Here is a 21,051-nt window from a genome sequence, read left to right on the forward strand (position 1 = left end):
TTGTGTTCTGGCCATACATTCAGCGACATCTCAAAATCAATAAACTGGTTGGAGAGTTTGTCATTAGGTAGGTAGCGTTACCTGCTTCAGTAATCTCCAGGCAGATTCACTGTGGCTGAAAAGCGTAAAAATGTCGAGGAAATCATTAAGCAGAGAAAGCATTAACCTCCATTAATTATGATTGTGCGAAAAGGATGCTGCCTGACGATGTCATAGATGCTGAAACGAGTACATTGCAAATGTGCAATTAGCACTCATCTTGATCAGAATGTTTAAGAAATATCTTTTCTTTGGACAAAGATGGTGAGACGTAATCTGTTTGATTGACATTTTACAAATTGATGAATGATAACAAAGGTATAATACTTTATGGATAAGAGCGTCATAATATGCTAAAGAAGATGTCATTTATTGTATCATACCTTTCTTGTGATAGTGAGACTCTATAAGTTTTTACCGATTTACTTGATGAAGTATTTTTGTTTGAAAGTTGATAACTGAGAACTGGTCTACTTGATGAATGGAAATATTTTTGTGAAAGGTTGAATGTTGGAAAGTTGATAACTGAGAATGACCTTTCTGTGTGGAATTGCAGGAATTCATCAAGACCTGTGTGTGAAGCCATTTCTGGTGTTTTCTCACCCCATTGCTGGAATATTGCTAAAAGCAGCATAAAATTGAACTCACTCACTCATTCATCAAAACCTGTTCCGAAGTCGATATGTGGCCAAGTTTGTGCAACAAATATGGGTCAAAATTCCCTATTGGAGTTAAATATTTCTGAATTCATGTTGCTATGGTTACAACTTATCTTTCACAGGTAACAAGGTCAATAAAGAGGAAGTGACTAAACTAAACTGAACTGTTAAACACCTTGAATTTTTTTTAAATGTGAACTTTTTAGAATTTTCATAGTATTGATATCCAAGGGGAAGTAAATCCTTGATGAATTATTTCTTGTCATAAGTTTGACATATCAGTGCATATAACATTATAAATGTTTGAAGTATGAATAAAACACAGTGATGTTGGTTATAAAAAACATCTATGTTTCACTGTTAATCACATTTATCATAAAACCAATGAAGGATTCTTGTCTTAAGAATGAGGTATGTTTTTTACAAAGTTCAGACATATTACAAATAGCATCAAAATGGCGCTTCCTGCTTGCCCAAAAACTTTAATGTCCAAGTTTTGCAGACCATAAAAGCCTTGATTGTCTGTCTGACTTTTGAATGGTCTTAAACAATCATCTTCTTTGAAAAGGCCAGGAATTTCTAACCATTGTTAAAACTGCTGTTGAATATATTTCAGTGATGTGGTATTCTTCATGTGTCAAATGATTTTCTTTAACTTAATCAATAATATAAAACATATGTTTAGACTTAATTGTTGTGATAGTGTTCTCAGATCTACAGGTGCAGCCTTCTGACAGGGAAATAAATTTGCTATGTCCTTTTTAATCCATTTGACAGCTGTCTTGGATCTTTTAGCTTTAAAAAGTGTGATCATTGCTATGAAAAATAAAAATTGTCTGGCTCTGTCATGTATTGTTAGACCCCACATGGGTACGATGTGTGAAGCCCATTTCTGGTGTCTCCCGCTGTGATATTGCTGGAATATTGCTAAAAGCGGCATAAAACCTCACTCACACACTCACTCACTCACTCACTCACTCACTCACTCACTCACTCACTCACTCACTCACTCACTCACTCACTCACTCACTCACTCACTCACTCACTCACTCACTCACTCACTCACTCACTCACTCACTCACTCACTCAGGTATTGTTACAGCCATGAGATTAAGAAAGTGCTTTGACTGTTAGCTCTCAATTGTCTTTAACTTTCAATAAATGTGAATCACAAGTTTTAGCTTAGGTTTCAACAACATGTTTATTGAGGAAATTATTGCTTCATAATCAGTGTCATTTGGGGTCTTGGTCCAGTTGTTTGATTGATAATTGCTGGGTTTCTGTTTCTAATTAAACAATAGATTGTTTTGACCACATGTCGTTTATGTAAATATTGTGCTTATGATAAGGTTTAATGTTACTTATATGTCACAATACAACCTGATACAAGATGAGGTTTTAGGCCTTTTGCTTGATTCATCTATGTTCATTCCCATGTCTATTTACAAGCCTCCTGACAATATATAGTTGTAAAGGAATATTGTAACTTATTCATTCCATGCCATTAAAAAGTCTTTTAAGTCAATCGGAAGCATTGCTCCAAGGCGGTACTGAGTGCTAAGCCCATGTATGTATTGTAATTCTATCCGTTAAAGAGGCAAGTCCAGATAACGGGACAAGAGCCAGTCAATTATTATTTTTTTTGAAATTATCATTTAAACTATTAATTATTACCTTAGAGACTTGTACAAGTCTAGTTAATCGGGTAAAAGCAGCGAAAAAAGGTGCTGAGACAATAATTGGAAAAATTAGAACAAGGGAACCACCTTCAGTTTAACAATAATTGGATGATAAATATATACAGAGTTCATCAATTGTATGGTGATGTATTTGGTTTTAATTACAGTCTGGCATTGTGGAAGCCACAGTGGGGCAGTAGTGTTGACACCAATGTAGTTTATTTGTCTATAGGTTGAGGAATGCTGTCGCCAGATACAGTTTTACATTGACCTGTATTGAATTCAGCTTCCATGGCCTGGCCACGCACTAGTGCTGAACACTGTCAAGCAGTGCAGGTAAATAAATATGGCCGCCTTTGATCCAGTTTCATTGAGCACAGCCGTGAAGCGCTTACCGAGCTTGTTCAATAGCGCATTATGAAGTGGAGGCATTGGTGATTGGTGACCGTGACGAAGAGAAGGAAGGGGTATGGTGTTATGTTACGCCTTGAGAGCACAGACCCCATCTGCATGGCTTCGGTCCTCGTCTTTCTTTTCAGTTTCTGCACGTTGCGTAGGCTTTTGATAATGTTGAGTGTACCAAGCCGGAACCGTGTCTTTCAGTAATAATCATTTCATGAAGGACTCAAGTGTTTGCAATGAAATGGCCTCAGATATTATGAGCTTGGCATGGGTTTTGTTCTGTTTCAAGCTTGGATGGCTGGAAAGAAAAGGTTTGGTTTTAAAATCGGGTGTTTGACAAGCTGGGTGTTTGCCATGGTTTGAAGTAGAGCACCCCTGTTGCGATTCTTTCGGTTTGGGTGTTTTAAGGCAAAGTGGTAAATTTTCACTGAGTATGTTATGTTGAACTCCGATGTGAGAGTTAATCGTACTCTGTTTGACATACATGATGGAATTCACTGTTGATGCCGTTACTCACGTCGACTGACAAAAGTAGCTCGGCCGCGTTCTGCATCATTTATTGGCTCATGGATTTTCACTGACATTCTGGTAGCCTTTATGGTATGTTGTTGGAGATATTGACGGTTCCAATTTCGTCATGACACTTTCAATTGTTCATCCACACATACACATGCATTGATTTTCTTACTGTTTCTGATTCTGTGAAAATTGTCATTTTCACATATGTTTGAGTGAATACTCATTGTTTCACGAATAAGCAGTTGTCAGTCGTGTGTGAGACTTGCTTCATGAGAAGAACAAGTGAGAAACAGGAGATATTTTCCACTGCTCAACATCTATTTGTGTTTTGTAATGGATTCTGCGACTCCTGATTCTACAATTATTTGAAGTGTAACTATCTGAATGTCATTTGTAAAGTAAACCTGTTTTGGAAAACTGTAAAATTTGAATTGTTATTGGTAAAGTATTATTGAATAGTGGTGGTTTTTTATTTACATTTCTTATTATATTGCAGGAAAAATGACACAACAGATTTATTTCATGTCATTTTCGTGAGAAAGTCTATTCTTCTGTTTAATTGAGAGAATATATCCAAGTTGCAAGTTTTCACATTCATGAACATAATTCCCTGATTTAGTTTATATTGTGTGTCCCATTGAATTTTGAAATTATGTTTCTTTTATTTTTTTCAGACGTGGAACACAATCAAATGTCATCATTTTACACGTCCCTGTGAGCGACAAAATGCATGGTTTGTGAGGGCAGAGTTTACAATGTGACGTAGCAACTCGTATATAGCTATGCTATGGTGATGGACTATGCCGGCAGAAGCACAAACAATGCAGATTAAACAGGAACTTGAGACACAGGAGAGTCATGAAAAGGGAGGTAACTCTCTCACAGGAAAGGGGAACGGAGAGAGCAATGACGAGGGGAATGCGCGCCTATTGTGAACCAAGATGGCGTCGTTGGAACAGTTTCACCTGATAATTTAGGTAACAGCAGTCGTGTCGAATCGCCAAAAGAATTAAAATCACCTGATGGGGAGGGAGAAAAATCCAAAGAATTATCGCCATCCATGATTCAGCAGAACGGAAGTGGGCAAATAGTGCCAGGTACTCCACTGGTGATTCCACAGCCCTATCTACACTTTCTACAACAGACGATGTTGCTACAACAGCATCAGCAGATGTTGAATGCAGTTGATGTGACAGCAAGACTAGCAGAACAAGCGGATGAGGGAACCAGTTGGGCGGGATGGCGTTTCCCGAACGGGAGCGTCCCCGGGGGAAGAGTACGACTGAGACAGGGGAGACAACTGCAGACACGGCATCTGATGATAGCATGGAATTCGATGATAACCTCTTTACTGATGAAGAACTGGAAGATATGATGAAGAAGAAGGGGGATGGGAGGATCCGACATTCAGGTGTGTGCAATCTTTGTGTCTTCGGGAGAATAGGTCACCAGCATCATCGCTATTCGGGAGAGTTAACAGAATGTGGATTAGTTGGACAAAATGTGTGTTCAGCTGATGGTGGGCATTGCCAGAATAGTGTGAAGCATTGCTCTTGCTATCAAACACTTGCTTGCCTGACCCAAACCATATCTACCTCAGTAAAGCGATATATTGCTTACTGCCATTAAGAAACGAAGGTAGTGGTGGGAATTAGCTGAGTTTTAGCGTCTGTTTGATGTGAGTTAGATATGTGTCCTACTTGCAGATTGACACACACTGCCCATCCTTGGAATCAAACCCGGTTTTGGCATATTTCAATGCTTTAACCACAAGGCTACCCTTCCAACGTTATGGTCTGAATCACTTTCTCACACATTAAGTAGGGATTTCTGGTTAGAGTTGAGGATTTGACACTGAATAATATTGACAATGAAATGATTATGATTGCTTAATTTATTTTTTATTTCCTTATCCTTTGGTCATAACAGGTTTTTACTCAATAACCATCAAAAATGATAATTATGATAATCAAAACAAATTTTGTGGAAAACAACAAGTACTCGTGTTTCAGGTAACCTGACTGACCCATTGTTTGGAGGTGCAGCCCAATTAATTTTGGCACAGGTGTAAACAGCTATCAACAAAACCATTATTTGAATTCAAAATTCCTTCAGATTTTCTGCATTGCTGTAGCTTTTACATACAAATTCATACCTGTGAATATCTGGGTTAGAATTGGTCATGAATTAGAATTGGTGACTAACGGGATCAGGGGGGTCAGGCTCACTGACTTGGTTGACACACATCATCACATCTCAATTGTGTAAATGACATCAATCACTGGATTGTCTGATCCAGGCTCAATTATTTTCAAACTGCCTTCATATAAGAGGAAAATTGCGTTCAGTGTGGCGTTAAACAATAAACAAAGAAGCAAACCTACAAATTCAAAAAGCACATCGTAGCTAACTTAACATCAAGCTATTTATGTATAAAAACAAACAAACTCTGCCTACCAACCATATCTCTTCGGTCTTTGTAACCTAAGGTCCCGGTTAGAATTGATCTTCAGTAACCCATGCTTGTCGTAAGAGGAGCCTACGGGATCGGGTGGTCAGGCTTGCTGACTTGGTTGACACATGTCATCGGTTCTCAATTCAACAGACCGATGTTCATGCTGTTGATCACTAGATTGTCTGGTCCAGACTCGATTATTTACAGACTGCCGCCATATAGCTGGAATATTGCTGAGTGCGGCCTAAAACTAATTCACTCACTCACTCACTCTTTTGTAACCTGTGACACCAGTGTGTATTTTTGGCCTTAACATCTTTTTATGTACCATATACTCTGTAATACGTGCCTCAGGTGGTCAGAAAATTGAGAAATATGGGTGCTTTATTAATCTAAACACAATGATTTAAATTTGTTTCAGTGACGCTTAAGTTGTTATAAAACATAGTTCAAACCTTGATGAATCTAAACTGTTTTCATCGAAATCATGTACCCATGTCTGACTTATTGGCAGAGGGTGCTTAATGGTTTGAATATGGTATTGCAAAACAATATTTTGGGAGGAAGAAGCTTAATTGAAGAGGGTAATTAATGCTAAGAATATGGAATTGCAAAACAGTAATATTTTGGGCTGGGGTTGCTTATTGGAAGGAGGTGCTAATTGATGTATATACGGTATTGCAAATTAGAACTTTTGGGGACAGGATTAGCTTGCGAGGAGAGTGTTCTTAATACTATAAATATGGTATTTCATTGCAAAAATATTTTCAGCAGGGATAGCATACTGGGAGAGGGTTGATATTTAATTGGTAAATATTGTATGGATATTCATTGTACCCAAAATTTAAAACAGTGATAATTACACATGATCATTTTGCAATTACTTGGCAATGTTTGCAAGTATAATCATGAAATTCAATATGCATTTAGTATGCATTTTACAGAATTATATGGGAGTAATTTATCTGTATCTTCCTTTATTGTTTCTTCATTTAATGTTGATCTAGATTCTTTGAATTGTGGACATGTTTTGTTTAATTTCTGGGCCCATAAAGCTAATATTATTTTGTTTCAAATTCTAAAAATGCATGCATTAGTGACCAGGTTAGAAAATGTTTTGCCCATTTCTGCAAATATGCCAGAAATAACTGTAGGTGAGCTACAGAATGATGTGACTATACTTGATGGGTGTTTGATGAATTCCAGAAAAATCAAATGCAATTTAAACATTTTTAAATGTAATTTTTCGAGATAAAAAGTGACAGTCTTTTTGGAAAGTATTTGTAATGATATTCTTCCATAGACAGTTGGGGATGAAAATCTAATGACTAATGTTAATGACATGCTAATGTACATAAAATCCGAATGTGCCCTCTTCCATATCTTAAAAGTAGGTCAGCTGTCTGAATCTTTAGTATGAAAAATGCATGCAAAGAAAGTGGAAGTTCGGTTTTTTATCACTTTTTAATCGACAATGAAAGTGATTTAAAAAAATTCTATTTTGTATCGGATTGCATGATAATCTTGTTTAAGCTGCAACACTTTTCTTACCATATATTTAATGGGTTAAATGTTTCCAAGCATTAAGCTTGTTGAGCACCATTTTGACAATGTTAAACTTTTGACTCATACATTATGATACACACATTATAACTACATTTAGGAGGAACCTCAACATATTATCTGATGGGGTCTTAATATGTTTTAGCAGCAGTAGGGTAGCCTCTTGGTTGAAGTGTTTGCTGGTCGCACTGAAGGTCTGGGTTCGAAGTCCTACATGGGTACAATGTGTGAAGCCCCTTTCTCCTGTCTCCTGTGATATGACTGAAATATTGCTAAAGACGACTTAAAACCCAACATCCTTACTCAGTTAATTTGTTGTGATTGCTTGTGATATTTTACTATATGCTAGTGCAAACTGACATAATCCTATGCTTCAAATATTAATGTTGATATTGGAAAAAGGTAATTGTGTATTACTATGTATACCCTGATTGGAACAATGCTAAATTATGCTTACCAGTGTTCTGTTGCTTTGCTTGTCATAAGATGGCGCTCTACTGCTTGTCGTAAGATGGCGTTCTAATGCTTGTCGTAAGATGGCACTCTAATGCTTGTCGTAAGACGGCACTCTAATGCTTGTCATAAGATGGCACTCTAATGCTTGTCGTAAGACGGCGCTCTAATGCTTGTCATAAGATGGCGCTCTACTGCTTGTCGTAAGACGGCACTCTAATGCTTGCCATAAGATGGCACTCTAATGCTTGTCGTAAGACGGCACTCTAATGCTTGTCGTAAGAAGGCGGCTCTAATGCTTGTCGTAAGACGGCACTCTAATGCTTGCCATAAGACGGCACTCTAATGCTTGCCATAAGACGGCACTCTAATGCTTGTCATAAGATGGCACTCTAATGCTTGTCGTAAGACGGCACTCTAATGCTTGTCATAAGATGGCACTCTAATGCTTGCCATAAGATGGCACTCTAATGCTTGCCATAAGATGGCACTCTAATGCTTGTCATAAGATGGCACTCTAATGCTTGTCGTAAGACGGCGCTCTAATGCTTGTCGTAAGACGGCACTCTAATGCTTGCCATAAGACGGCACTCTAATGCTTGCCATAAGACGGCACTCTAATGCTTGTAGTGAGATGGTGCTCTTCTGTCTGTCATGAGCGGGAAGACCAGCCATGGTGATCGTTGGTCTGTAAAAATTGCCATCACTGGTTCTGGACACATGATTATTTAGAGCCTGCGATGACAGTGATGTACAATGTATATACATGTAGTCATTTTTTATCCCATGCATTAACAACATTGCTGAACATGTTTTTTTCAATACAGGAGGATAATTCTTATTTCCTTTTTCATGTGATTTAGAAGGGAAATCCATGTTTGATGCAGGTGGTCACAACGTCAACCAATATGGCCGCGAATTTACAAATGGCCGCCCCCTGCCCGACCATCTTCGCGTTCAGATCCTTCAACTAGCGCTGCAAGGGATTCGTCCCTGCGAGATTAGTCGCCAGTTGCAAGTGTCCCATGGTTGTGTCAGCAAGATTCTAAATCGGTGAGTCTGACAATCACAGGTGAACAGCTTGGAAATATTTTATGAGTCCATGAGATAACATGGATAAAAATATGCTGGTTTCACTAGTCAGAAAATGGTATCAGTCTGAGTAAGAAAAATATTTTAATCAATGAAGCAAGACAGATAGTGTGTTGTTTTGTTTCTGCATTTTGTTTGATATCCTTAATGTTTGAGAAGCACATTATTTAAACCAGTGAGCCAAATAGTTTCATAAATATGTGAACATGTTGACATTATGCAATTTATTTGAAGGTAAAGTTAATTTCTAAGTACTTTAGTCAATATTTTGAAGTATTCCATAATCAAGTTCTATGCTGTGTTAGTCATCGCACGAGATGTCAAGACCAATCTTAGCTTTGAAAATAACTTCTGTATTTAATCATGGAAGATTTATCCAATATAATTAAGATAATACAGTAGTTACTTTCATTTCATAGCATATCATTATAGTTGCGCTCAGAGCTCCAGATAAGATTTAGCTCATGTGGGTACTGTACCCACTGTATTTTTTGGGAGTGGGTATTATGAATGTTGAGTGGGTATTTCATTTTCCGTTACCCACTGCTTTCAAATATGTGCGTATTTCAGTCATTTTACTCACCTAAGTATATGTCATTGAGTAAGTTTACTAAGCAGGTATGTTCTGCCTTATGTCATACCTAATCAAAACCAACTTTAATATAATGGAAATTATTGCATAAAAATCACTCATCCTATACTGACAGTACAACTTGATAGCAATCGATGTCTTTTTCATTACGCAAGCAATTTTTATAAATATATTCCGTACGCATTTGTTTTAAACATTTTGCGTATCTAACATTTTAAATGCGTAATTGGTACGCAACAATTATTTTTTTAATGCGTAATTGGAAATTTTCTATGCATATTTTACCCGGATACACAGCTTATCTGGGCCTCTGGTTGCGCTGAAATAATTCAAATGTCAATCTTTTGGGATCATTCAAACATATATATATTTAAAATATATTTATAAATTTTATTTAAATGACTGGAGATGACATGTTTACTTGTTCAAGTAACTACTGGGAGATTGTGACTTTAATATAAAAATTGTAATATATTCATGTAACAAATGTATTTTAAAGCCAGTGTCTCTTTTGGTTGTCATTTGTAGAATATATTCTAAGATGCTGAGTAAATCAATTTGAGAATATATTTATAGACATCATTAGTGTGTTTTAGATTCAAAGCGATTTACCAAAATAGATCTGCTCTCATTTTGTAATGTTTCACAAATCGCAAATACATATTTCATCAGCTGGAAAATACCAAGAAGCAGCCAGGCTGCGGTAGAAATTTGGCACCGATTAGCATGTGTTGCATAGGCTCCAGTGATGCAGGTCAGGTTTACAATAGCGATAAACTGTTTATCTAATCTCGCCATGGTCCCAACCACGGCCTCTTACAGTAACCTAGGTCATTGTCAGGTCAAACCAGAGTTCAACTAGCATGAAGCTATCCAGGCTCTGGCCCCCTAGGCACCTTCCCAGCATGCTCTAGTCATGTCAAGTCAGCGACAAATTGGCTTATTAGTTGTGGAATTAGCAACAGGATTTAGGTATTAGTGGGATTGGAAACCCGTATTGTCTGTGGGGTGCTATTGTTCTATTATCAAACAAAAGTGGAATATCATTATGGGAAAATGTGTTGTCCTCTCATCGTGTTCATGTTAACACGTGAAAAAGTAAAACTGAATTAGTTTTCAGTTTCAGTACTCAATTATTGTTGAGCTTCAAATGGAATTTTTTAGGAAATATCTGATGCGGAATGCAAACATGATTTGTAAGCATTCAGTATATGTTTTAGATCAATATGTTGTGCTTGAAATTAGTATGGTTTGTATGTAGTTTTAAATGAAATATGATTTCAGTTGACAAGGTTTTAAAAGTGTGTTAGTGCTAAAGGCCAAATAGGGGGGTGAGGGGACAGGGGGTTGTTTTCATTTCCCTGGATAAGTTGAATCCCGACAATCCCTGAATAGTTTATGGTCCTAGTTATCTGTCAGTATTGTTGAAATATCTTATATACAGGTCACTTGAATGAAGGCTTGGAATAATATTATACTTGACAGTTGTGGACAATATTTTCAAATAAGTTTCGACATGCATCGTCATGCATTGTGAGACGTAAATGGGATTTATGTATCTGTATGTATTTAATGTATTTACAAGTGATGGAGACATTCTGTTTAACATTTTTGTATGACGGTTAGGGTCTGTGGTATTCGTGTTGGTATTTCAGTGTTGACTATTGTGAAACAGCAGGTAAATATACTGAGAGAAACAAATAAAGGATCACATTAAACTTCAAACATTCTTTTATTATTTTGCAGCTTTCATCACCACAGCTCTATACAAAGCTGGTGATGAAAACTGGAAATATTAAAGGAGCGCTTCAATGTTCCTGTGATCATTTATTTGTTTCTTTCAATATATGTCTGGAACACCATAGTATTTAAATGATCTTTAAAAGTATGATCTCATGCCTTGTTTGATAAGGAAGTTCTGTTTCTCTATGATAAGTGGAGTTGTTTTAGGTTGATATATCCTGATATGAGCTTGTTTGCTTGACCTGATTAAAACTAGCTGGGCATGTCATTTGACGCAGGCATTATCCCCCTTTAAGTGGTATGTTGATAGCTATGTGATGTTAATGAGGTTAACTGAATAGACACAGAAGTGCGACTATTTGAAAGAAGAAGTTCATCAATTATGATTCTGGCCATGTCAGGGTTACACAGAACTATTTTTACAAGGGTTGTGAAAATTTAGAGGAGTTGTTTTTTTAAAGATCAACAAATACTGCATAAACAACAAGCCAAAAATGGCCTATAGATATGACTAATGTGATCTGTGAAGATCCCGGTTAGAATTGGTCTTCAGCAATCCATGCTTGTCGTAAGAGGTGACTAATGGGATCGGGTGGTCAGGCTCACTGACTTGGTTGACACTGAGTATAGTGTGGCATTAAACAACAAACAAACATGACCAGTGTTGTCTTCCCTGATGGCGTGGCTGGTTGAAGGGAGACAACTCTGTCATGCCCAATCACCTTCCCACATACATGATTGACAACCTCAGCTATGTGTAGAAGGGCGTCCGTGCTGGAATGCCGTGATGTAATACATTATGTCCCCAACTATTGTGTTAATCATTGATAAAAGGGAGAATTAAATGTCTAGACAGCTTTTCATGAGCGTGAAGCGTGATGGAAATATCCCTTCAGTTCAAAACACAAATGCAATTTTCAGTCGCACCAAATTTAACATTTTTAATGTCTGCTTTTAGGCAAAAAGACGCATTTTAATGCATAGATCATAGACTTAATCTGTTAAATCAAGACTGACTACTGGTTGCGTTTCACATTAACCACTCCAGACCAGTTTAATTAGTTATTTCATAATCAGTTTTTGGAGAGATAAAAGAGACAAAATAGTGTAGAAAATAATTGGTGCGTGAAAATATTTTTCAGTTGATAGTTAGCTTGCTCAATGGTAATATGTTATTTAATTTTTGACAAAGGTAGAATTAAAATTAGTTTTAAAGAAAACCTATTTTGAATATTTGTAAAAACAGTTGTGACGTAAATGTGTTGTATATGCAACAAACAAGTCTGTTAAAATTGGTGTCGCAGTCCAATGAATATGCAAGCTGGGTCACTTTGCAGGAGCAGCAAATTTTTCTCCATAGATTAATTTAATGTTTACAAACTCGTAAAACTGGTAAGACATGTTTCTACTAACTTTATCGCTTTCTCAGGTTCAGGATGTCATGTAGGCACACATGGATGGAAAATCATTTGGCACAATATGATAATTAAGCAGAAACAGAAGAACACTCAGATGTTCAGTCCACTTTTGGTATAGAAAGCTGTTCTATGAGAAATTGAATTTGGAAATTGTGGAAAGAATATTAAATGACTAAATATTTCGTTACTTATCATGTTTCAGATACCGAAAGACTGGAAGCATCAACCCTGGACAGATCGGGGGCAGCAAACCGAAAGTGACTACACCTGACGTTGTGAGCCGAGTTCGCCAGTACAAGGCAGAAAACCCACAAATGTTTGCATGGGAAATACGACAAAAGTGAGTCTAACATATGTTATATTTGGGATTACACTTTCTTAGTAAAGTACAGATTCTAGTACTTTTGTTGGGTTGAGTCAATCTGGGATTCGAACCCACACCCTCAAAGCCAGGCAACTAATCGCCAGCACACAGTCAGCTGCCTAACCCGCTCAGCCACTGCAGCTTCCACACAAAAGTGAGTCTGTTAACTGTGCTTGGCATTACTGGGATTCCTCTGTGCCATGATTTGAAATCTAAATACCTATCACAGATCAGATGGTCAGACCCTGTGTCTTGGCTCACTGCATGTCCCATACGCGGATCCAGAGAGAGAGAGAGAGAGGTAGGGGTGTGTGTGTACATCACCCCCCACACACACACCCAATCACCCCCACACAACCCATCCCCACACACACACACCACACTCCTACTCCTTTTCTCAATAGTGTGCAACTGGGTCTTTGAGTCTTTGTTCATGTACTCTTGAAGATCCGGGTTAGAATTGGTCTTCAGTAACCCATGCTTGTCGTAAGAGGCGACTGACGGGATCGGGTGGTCAGGCTCGCTGACTTGGTTGACACATGTCATCGTATCCCAATTGCATAGATCAATGCTCATGCTGTTGATCACTGGATTGTCTGTCGATTATTTACAGACCGCTACCATATAGATCGAATATTACTGAGTGCGTTACACAACAAACCAGCCAACCAATCCTTATTCATGTTCTGGTCACTTGTTTGCCCGATCGAAAGTTTAGCTTGAATGTTGCTGATTGTGACATTAAACATCACGCACTCATGGGAAAACCCAGTGGTTGAGGTGTTTGCTTGTCACACCAAAGGCCCAGGTTTGTTTCAACATTGATAATATATGTGAAGCCCATATATTGGTGTCTTAAACCCATCTCACCCATTCACTGAGTACCAAGGGGCGCTGGGGTAGCCTAGTGGTTAAAGCATTCGCTCATCGAGCTGAAGTCGGGGATTCGATTCCCCACATGGGTACAATGTGTTAAGCCCATTTCTGGTGTCCAGCATGATATTGCTGGAATATTGCTAAAAGCTGCTTTAAACTAAACTCAGTCACTCTCTCTCTCTCTCTCACTCACTGGGGCGGTGGGGTAGCCCAGTGGTTAAAGCATTGGCTCGTCAGGCCGAAGACCCGGGTTCGAATCCCCACATGGGTACAATTTGTGAAGCCCATTTCTGGTGTCCCCGCCGTGATGTTGCTGGAATATTGCTAAAAGCGGCGTAAAACCAAATTCAGTCAGTCAGTCAGTCAGTCAGTCAGTCTCACTCACTCACTCACTCACTCACTCACTCACTCACTCACTCACTCACTCACTCACTCACTCACTCACTCACTCACTCACTCACTCACTCACTCACTCACTCATAAAGAACATTACAACTTGTTTTTGACGTTTGTCTTTCCAGACTGATTGCTGATGGCATCTGCACTGAGAAAAACATTCCTAGCATTAGCTCTATCAACCGTATCATCCGCGATAAGGCCATCCTCCACCGCCGAGGCTACGACAACTATGATGATGGAGATGTGAGTAGTTACGGAGGCTGGGACGAGTTACTCATGTATCCGTCGTGGGTTCTGGTTAGTCATGTGATCTATAGTTTGATGATACTGCAAGTCACTGATGTTTGCATTTCTTTCTGACTATGCATGTATTCCTTTTGACTTGATACCTATTTGTGTTAAGATAAGGCTTCAGCCAACTTGAGTGTGTTTGTGATCAGATTGTTTTACAATCTAGATAGTTTTTGCCAGGTCATGTAAAAGCAGTTATGAATCGGATATTTCGAACCCAGCTCTAGATACCTCCCTGCAGGGGGTGCCTGGGTAGAATCAGGTACTGGGGTGGCCTAGTGGTTAAAGCTTTCGCTCATCACGCCAAAGACCCGGGTTTAATTCCCCACATGGGCACAATGGGTGAAGGTATTTTGGTATTCCCCGCCATGATATTGCTAGAATATTGCTACTAGCAGCGTAAAACCAAACTCACTCACTCTCCCTTCTGGTAAATCCTGATTTAAATTGTTCATTGAATAAGCAACAAAGTACAGCAACTTTTCTGTTTGTTCCCTTTGAAGATTCCAAATTTGCTGGCCCAGAATCAATTACCACCATGCTATAAGTAGGATATTGCAGACGATGGAATAAAGCGTGTAAACAATATTTTGTGTTGCTATGATAAATGGCATTTACATATGCCTGTCGTGGTTTCAGACATCTCTCGCAGAAGACATCTCGGTGGACACAGAGACCATGCAGAGACTAATGGTCCAGATGCCAGGGATACCCTCCACGAGCAGCTTCCCTCCAGCTGTCATCACATCCAAGGATGTGAAGAGCGAGAGTCCAGGACGCCCATCAGTTTCAACTTTTCTGTCTCCAGAGAAGACCTGTTCTCCCTACGACCTCCTTGACAGCCACAGACGACAGTCACCCAGGGGAGACAACTCCCAGATCACAAGTCTCCCCTACTGTCTCTTCTGCTGCATCCAGTAACGGGCCCTCAGCATCAGTTATGTCTCAGAAGGTGAAAGAGGTGTCTCCAGAGAAAAACAAGGCATGTTCAGAAACTCCACCAGGTGCTGTGGAAGAGGTATCAGATGCCCCAGACACAACTGTCAAACACGTAGATGCTTCTCGAGAGCTGGGAAGGGCAAGCTGGAGAGCCAGCCAAGTCTTCAGGCCATTATCTCCAAACTTGCTCAAGTTCAGGCTGGACTGGTGTCCCACGGTAGTAAAGAGGAGGTCAAGGATGAGGAGACACCCGTGGAAAAGATCAAGGAGGAGATACCATCTGGATCAGCCACTCCCAATTCCTCAAGTCTAAGTCCTGCTAACATTGCCGAGACTTTGATGAGCTTGTCCCGAACCAGTGATCTGGCTGCTATCTCTCCCGGATCTGACATGTCTCCTTTAGCTGCTGCTGTCTCAAGTGCTGGAATTGTACCTCCAGCTTCTAAGCTATCACCAAAGACATCGCCCAGAAAGACTTCTGCTAGTCCGAATGGACGTCCTAAATCTCATGAAAAGAAATCTGATCCCTCTCATCCCAGTCGTCCGAACACAACCAGAACACCCACTTTGCCCCGAGTCCCATCCAATGGTACAATGGCGAGTGCATACTCTGCAGTTCAGTATGACAAGTTCGGTTCAGTGCTTTATGACTACAATCTCCCTGACCGCGGTCTTGGAACGGGTGCAATGGCAGCTCCAGTTACTCGCTTCCCAACAGTTTCACCACCTAATGTGATGATGGGTTACTTCCCCTTCCCAGCGGCGGCAGCAGCTGCAGCTGCTGGCTGGCGAATGCCCGGGACACCAACTGCAGTTGCAACAACGATGGAAAGTATCCCGGGGCGACGGCTCTGCAGGTGCTCCATTAGATTTATCGGCAGCTCATAAAGACTTGAGATGTCCTGAAGTGTTGAAAACCAAAGAAAAGAAAGTAGAGAAAATTATGAAAGAAAAAATAACTGACAAAGTTATCGAAAAGGTTGTGGAAAACTTGCCTGAAAAAGTTGTTGAAAAACCGAAATCCTCTGAAAAAGTGAAATCTTGTGAAAAAGTCCCCGAAGAGGCCAGCCAGACCTCAAAACCTAAGTATGAGAAAAATTTCCTCCTCTTTGGTGATCAGGAGGTTGAAATCATATCTGTGGCCAAGAATCAGTGGATTGTCCGGAATGAGGCCGAACTTTACGCTATCGCCAGGAGAAATGAAATCGTGAATGAGGAAGAAGATACAAATGTGCAGCGCGACAATTTCCCTGAAGAATCTACATCTTTGCAGCATTTTAGTTCAAAAGGCAGTGTTGCTTCCGACACTCCAAACTTGCCACCCATGAACTCTGGCCTGAAACGCCCTCCGGACTCCTCGTCTGTCGAAGGAGCCTCAGGCCCCAAAGCCTCTCGGCAGGCAGAGGTTACAGAAGAAGGTGTTAGTCTAACAGTATCTAGTGCTACGATCGGTCAGCCAGAATTGAGCTCTGTGTCAAACCCTTTACAGCCACATGTGCCCATTGGTCAGATGGCCAACGGCATGCTGGGAGTGTCATGGCCTCAAGGGATGGTGGGGGGTTCAGGGGGAGACGAGAGTGGTCACCTAGTCAGGAATGAAACAGACACTATGAATGAGGGCGACGACCCACAAACATTGAATAAGAAGTGCCCAGTTTTGCAGAAAATGTTAAAAAATGTCTGAAATTGTGGCAGTGTGACCATTTTCAGGAGTGTTATATTTTGTTTGACAATCACGGGGGCTGAGGGGGGCAATTTCAAACATATATCTAAATCCAACGGAAAACTTGGGGAAAGGGTACACAACCCACTGCAGACTTGGGAAACAATGTGGAGAGTTAAGGCAACGCTCATCGATACAGCTTGATGTAGTATTAGGAGAGGGACACAAGGTGTCTAACGAGTAAACTTTGCAAATGTGCTTGTAAGTGAACTCAGAAAATCCTCATTGTAAATCAGAACCTTTTTGCATCACTGAAAGTATAGGCCTTACCAAAATTGCTCACTAAGCATATTTTTGCAGACATCGATATTCTGTATCTGAAAACTATTGGTAGAGAAGAGAACCGTGCTCTTTGTACATGGATGTTGATTGGCTCAGTTGGTGAAGCACTTCCTGAAGACTGGGTTTAATCCCATGACTGTAAACCCTTCTTTTGCCCATCACAATGATAATATTCCTTCAGTATTGCCAAACCAGGCATGCTGGATAATGAAAACGAGGATTTTCATGAGTACACGAACTGGTATTTCTTGACTGCCAGATGTATTCTCCGTATTTGCGAATATTTGCATATAGTCACCTGACTGTTTGGAGATACACTAAACGTCAGGATGCATTTGAAACCTGACAGGATATATATATATATATATGGCTGTGTTTAAAAATCAAAATAATTCTTGACAAAAATCCCTCCCAGCTGCCCGATGGAGGAAATGAGACTGTATTTTTAAACAGTGTGTTCATTCATTGTTGTATATTGTCATTGGTCATTTTTCCATTGTCAACCAAAATGTTTTCAAAACTTTGTCCCAGTGTTTCAACGTATGTATTAAATATTGTTAGAGTTGTTTGTGGGTTGGAGAACCCAAAATTATGCCGTAAATTTTATGATTATTACAAATAAATTATATTTATGACACTAACTCGAAACAGTATTCCATAATGATCGAAAGAAAGCCAAATCTCATTGATTGCTGTCTGTGCTGTCAGCTGTTGTTTAAGAAATGATGGTGGATATTAGTTGGGATTCAGCTTATGGTATCTAGATGTAGTTCACGTTCGTAGTTTCAGACGTAGACGATGATCTTTTTCTACTCTTTTGTATGAAGGTATCTGCAGCTTCAAACTGACATTTGTAAACATTTCCCGGGACGCATATTTTAGATGTGGTGTTATGTACAGATACATTTGTAAGGTGTACTAGTAATTATAATATGTGTCAATAAGGCCACAATAATTTAATTATTAATTTATCAATTAATTATTACATTTTAGAAGAGAAAAATCAAAATCGTAGTCTGAGGCATTTATTACATCTCACATATTTCAAAACTTCATCAGCGTTTTATATGACTTGGTATACAGTGTATTTAAATTAAATTAAATGCAAAATGCTAAGAGTTTTCCTTCATCTAGGACAAACTGATATGAGCTGCATGCTTTAGTGCTGGGTATGAAAATGTGGTAATCAATTTATTTTGGCCAAAGTGAAACAATTGCAACAAAACATTTACAAGAAGCAAATGTGTACTATTTCAATTCAAATGTTTGTCAGCTCGGAAAGATTGAAAAATCACATACCTGTGAAATTATTTTGCAGATAATAACTTTCTATTTTGTACGGTGTTAATATTCATGCTTTGTAGGATCTCCTATTATGTTGTAATTTTTAATAAGATCCCAGTTTGAGAGGGTACTGTCTGTTTGTATGTCGTACAACAATGAGTCCCAACTAATACCATACGATCCTGTTGAATCTTTTTGTTGTTGTAAGTATTGTTATTTTTTCATAGATTTTGATGTCAATTCACCAAAGACCTGTCTTATTTCTTAATGGCAAATTGAAACATATCACTATTCCCCATGAAACACGTTTGATATCATTTGCATTGAAACTATGCGAAATAAATCGCTGGAAGTGCAGAACAGTCTGTGGATTTAGATTTGTACTGATGTCTACAAATTAATGTAAAAGTATTTTAAATGCTGGTATATTTATTCTGAAGAGTTTGTAAATATGAATATTCAGTGCTTGCAAAGAATTAATATATCACAAAGACTGAGGTAGCCATAAGCCTGGTTAAGGGGAGATAACTACATTGAAAAGCTGAAAATGTATTTATTATTTAATGTTTGTGCCATAGTGCTAGATGTTGAAAAGATGTTGATAAAAATCATTTTTCAACAATTTGCATGCTCCTAATGTCCAATCTAAACTTTATTTTATATCAGTGAAGAATGTTGAAATTGAATTTTTTGAAAAATATGAGTATAACCCTGTATTTGTGATACCATAAAAGGTGAATGATTTTTGTCAATTCTTGGTGAAGTGAATTTGCCTGTATTAACCAAGCATGGTCACTACTCAGAAGAAATTTTAATTCAGCTTCTACAGTAACTACACCCACAACTTCTTTTTTCATTTGATAGTCACTACATATCATTTATTAAACTTGCATGGTTTCATATACAGTATAATGCACTTGTGGTGATAGAGACTTAAATGTTGCACAGAATTGTGTAAAGGCTCTGTGTGAATGTATTTAATAGACGATACCAAAGACTTTGTAGATTGAACTTTTTTCAATGTTTTTTTAAGACGAAAGATGGAACCTTGTGATATTGATCTATAGCTGAGATAAGATCTTATTTTGTTCGTTTTTTCCATCTCTGCTCATGTCATTGATCTTCCAAATGCAAGTTCACCATGGCAACCACAGATGTTTTGTTTTTCTATACAAGACAATAATGTTTACATGGTACCGTAGTCAATGAAGTTAGAGTACATAAGCAAATAACCACATCCTGAAATACAAGCGCCATGACACCCTACAACCTACTACCCTCGTCCAGAATCTGTCCTATTTCTAAGCTGTTATAGCATTCTTTTTGCATTAGAATTGAGTTGGTATTAAACAAAAGTAGAATAAAATGTTTGAAGTCGAAAAATATCGCATTCTTCTGCATCTCAGTTTATATCTAAGTCTCGTATATATATTTTTTCAGCTCAGATCACAAACTGATCATATGATATGGAAGATGGACTAAATTATCAGTTGCTGAAAGAAAATGTGACATTTTTTATTTAGGTGTATCCTCCATTTTTAAATGTGTCTACAGCAGAATTATGTTCTTTGTTAACCTTAATTTGCTTGGTTATGTTTACTTAAGAGTAAATACGTTTCACCTCAGATAAACCTGCCACTCGCCATCTGAGCTTTTGCATAGTAATTTTATCATTTCAAGATATTTTGCCTTTGTCAGTGAAGGTTCAAGTTAAGCCATCAATGGATAAAAGTAATAGTGTGTTGGTATGAGCAAATCTTGTTAATTACCCGCAGTCATCCGACTTGGTTGAAAACATGTACACTAACTACATTGATTACGGTAACACAAGTGAGTTGTATGTGTTCCATTACCAAGAAGAATGAACAGTTCAAATATTTAATTTTGAAATGTATACCAAAATCTGACCTGGAAAGTCTTGAAGCATTTACTTTTGACTTGAAAACTGTTTTGTCACGTGGATTTCAAAATGCTTATGATATGCATGATGCCTTGGCTTTAAATTGTTGGTTATCTTGATATATATGTTTATGAAAATGGCTGACCATGTTTTGGTTCCTTTCACAGTGTTGACTATGAGACTGGGATAAGTATCCACAGCTGCCAAAATACCCTGGGACGGGCTACTGGTGACGATGATGCTCCTGCGTTATCTTAACATGTATTTTTCAGTACATGGTTGAAATTTTGAGCAGTTTTTACTAATATTTGTAGCTTTGGCTCGAGGTTATTTTGGACTGAAGGGATTCCCAGTCGTAATACTGCCTTCAACATGATCA

At 38.6% G+C, this 21,051-nt stretch overlaps 1 protein-coding gene across 1 annotated transcript in view; it reads left to right on the plus strand.

The window, feature by feature from the left end:
- The window catches only part of LOC124287047, a 77,287-nt gene extending 58,155 nt beyond the window's left edge, over positions 1–19,132 (plus strand). The window contains 7 exon segments of the mRNA XM_046723514.1: positions 3,973–4,526; positions 4,529–4,709; positions 8,633–8,822; positions 12,817–12,954; positions 14,376–14,496; positions 15,184–16,356; positions 16,358–19,132. Of these exon segments, the coding sequence (XP_046579470.1) occupies positions 4,359–4,526; positions 4,529–4,709; positions 8,633–8,822; positions 12,817–12,954; positions 14,376–14,496; positions 15,184–16,356; positions 16,358–17,167 (2,781 nt within the window). The 5' untranslated portion in view covers positions 3,973–4,358 and the 3' untranslated portion in view covers positions 17,168–19,132.
- The last annotated feature ends 1,919 nt before the right edge of the window (positions 19,133–21,051 follow it).

The sequence above is a fragment of the Haliotis rubra genome, unplaced genomic scaffold (assembly GCF_003918875.1).
Source record: "Haliotis rubra isolate DU_JTF1 unplaced genomic scaffold, ASM391887v1 Scf4, whole genome shotgun sequence".
In the NCBI taxonomy this organism is placed as follows: domain Eukaryota; kingdom Metazoa; phylum Mollusca; class Gastropoda; order Lepetellida; family Haliotidae; genus Haliotis; species Haliotis rubra.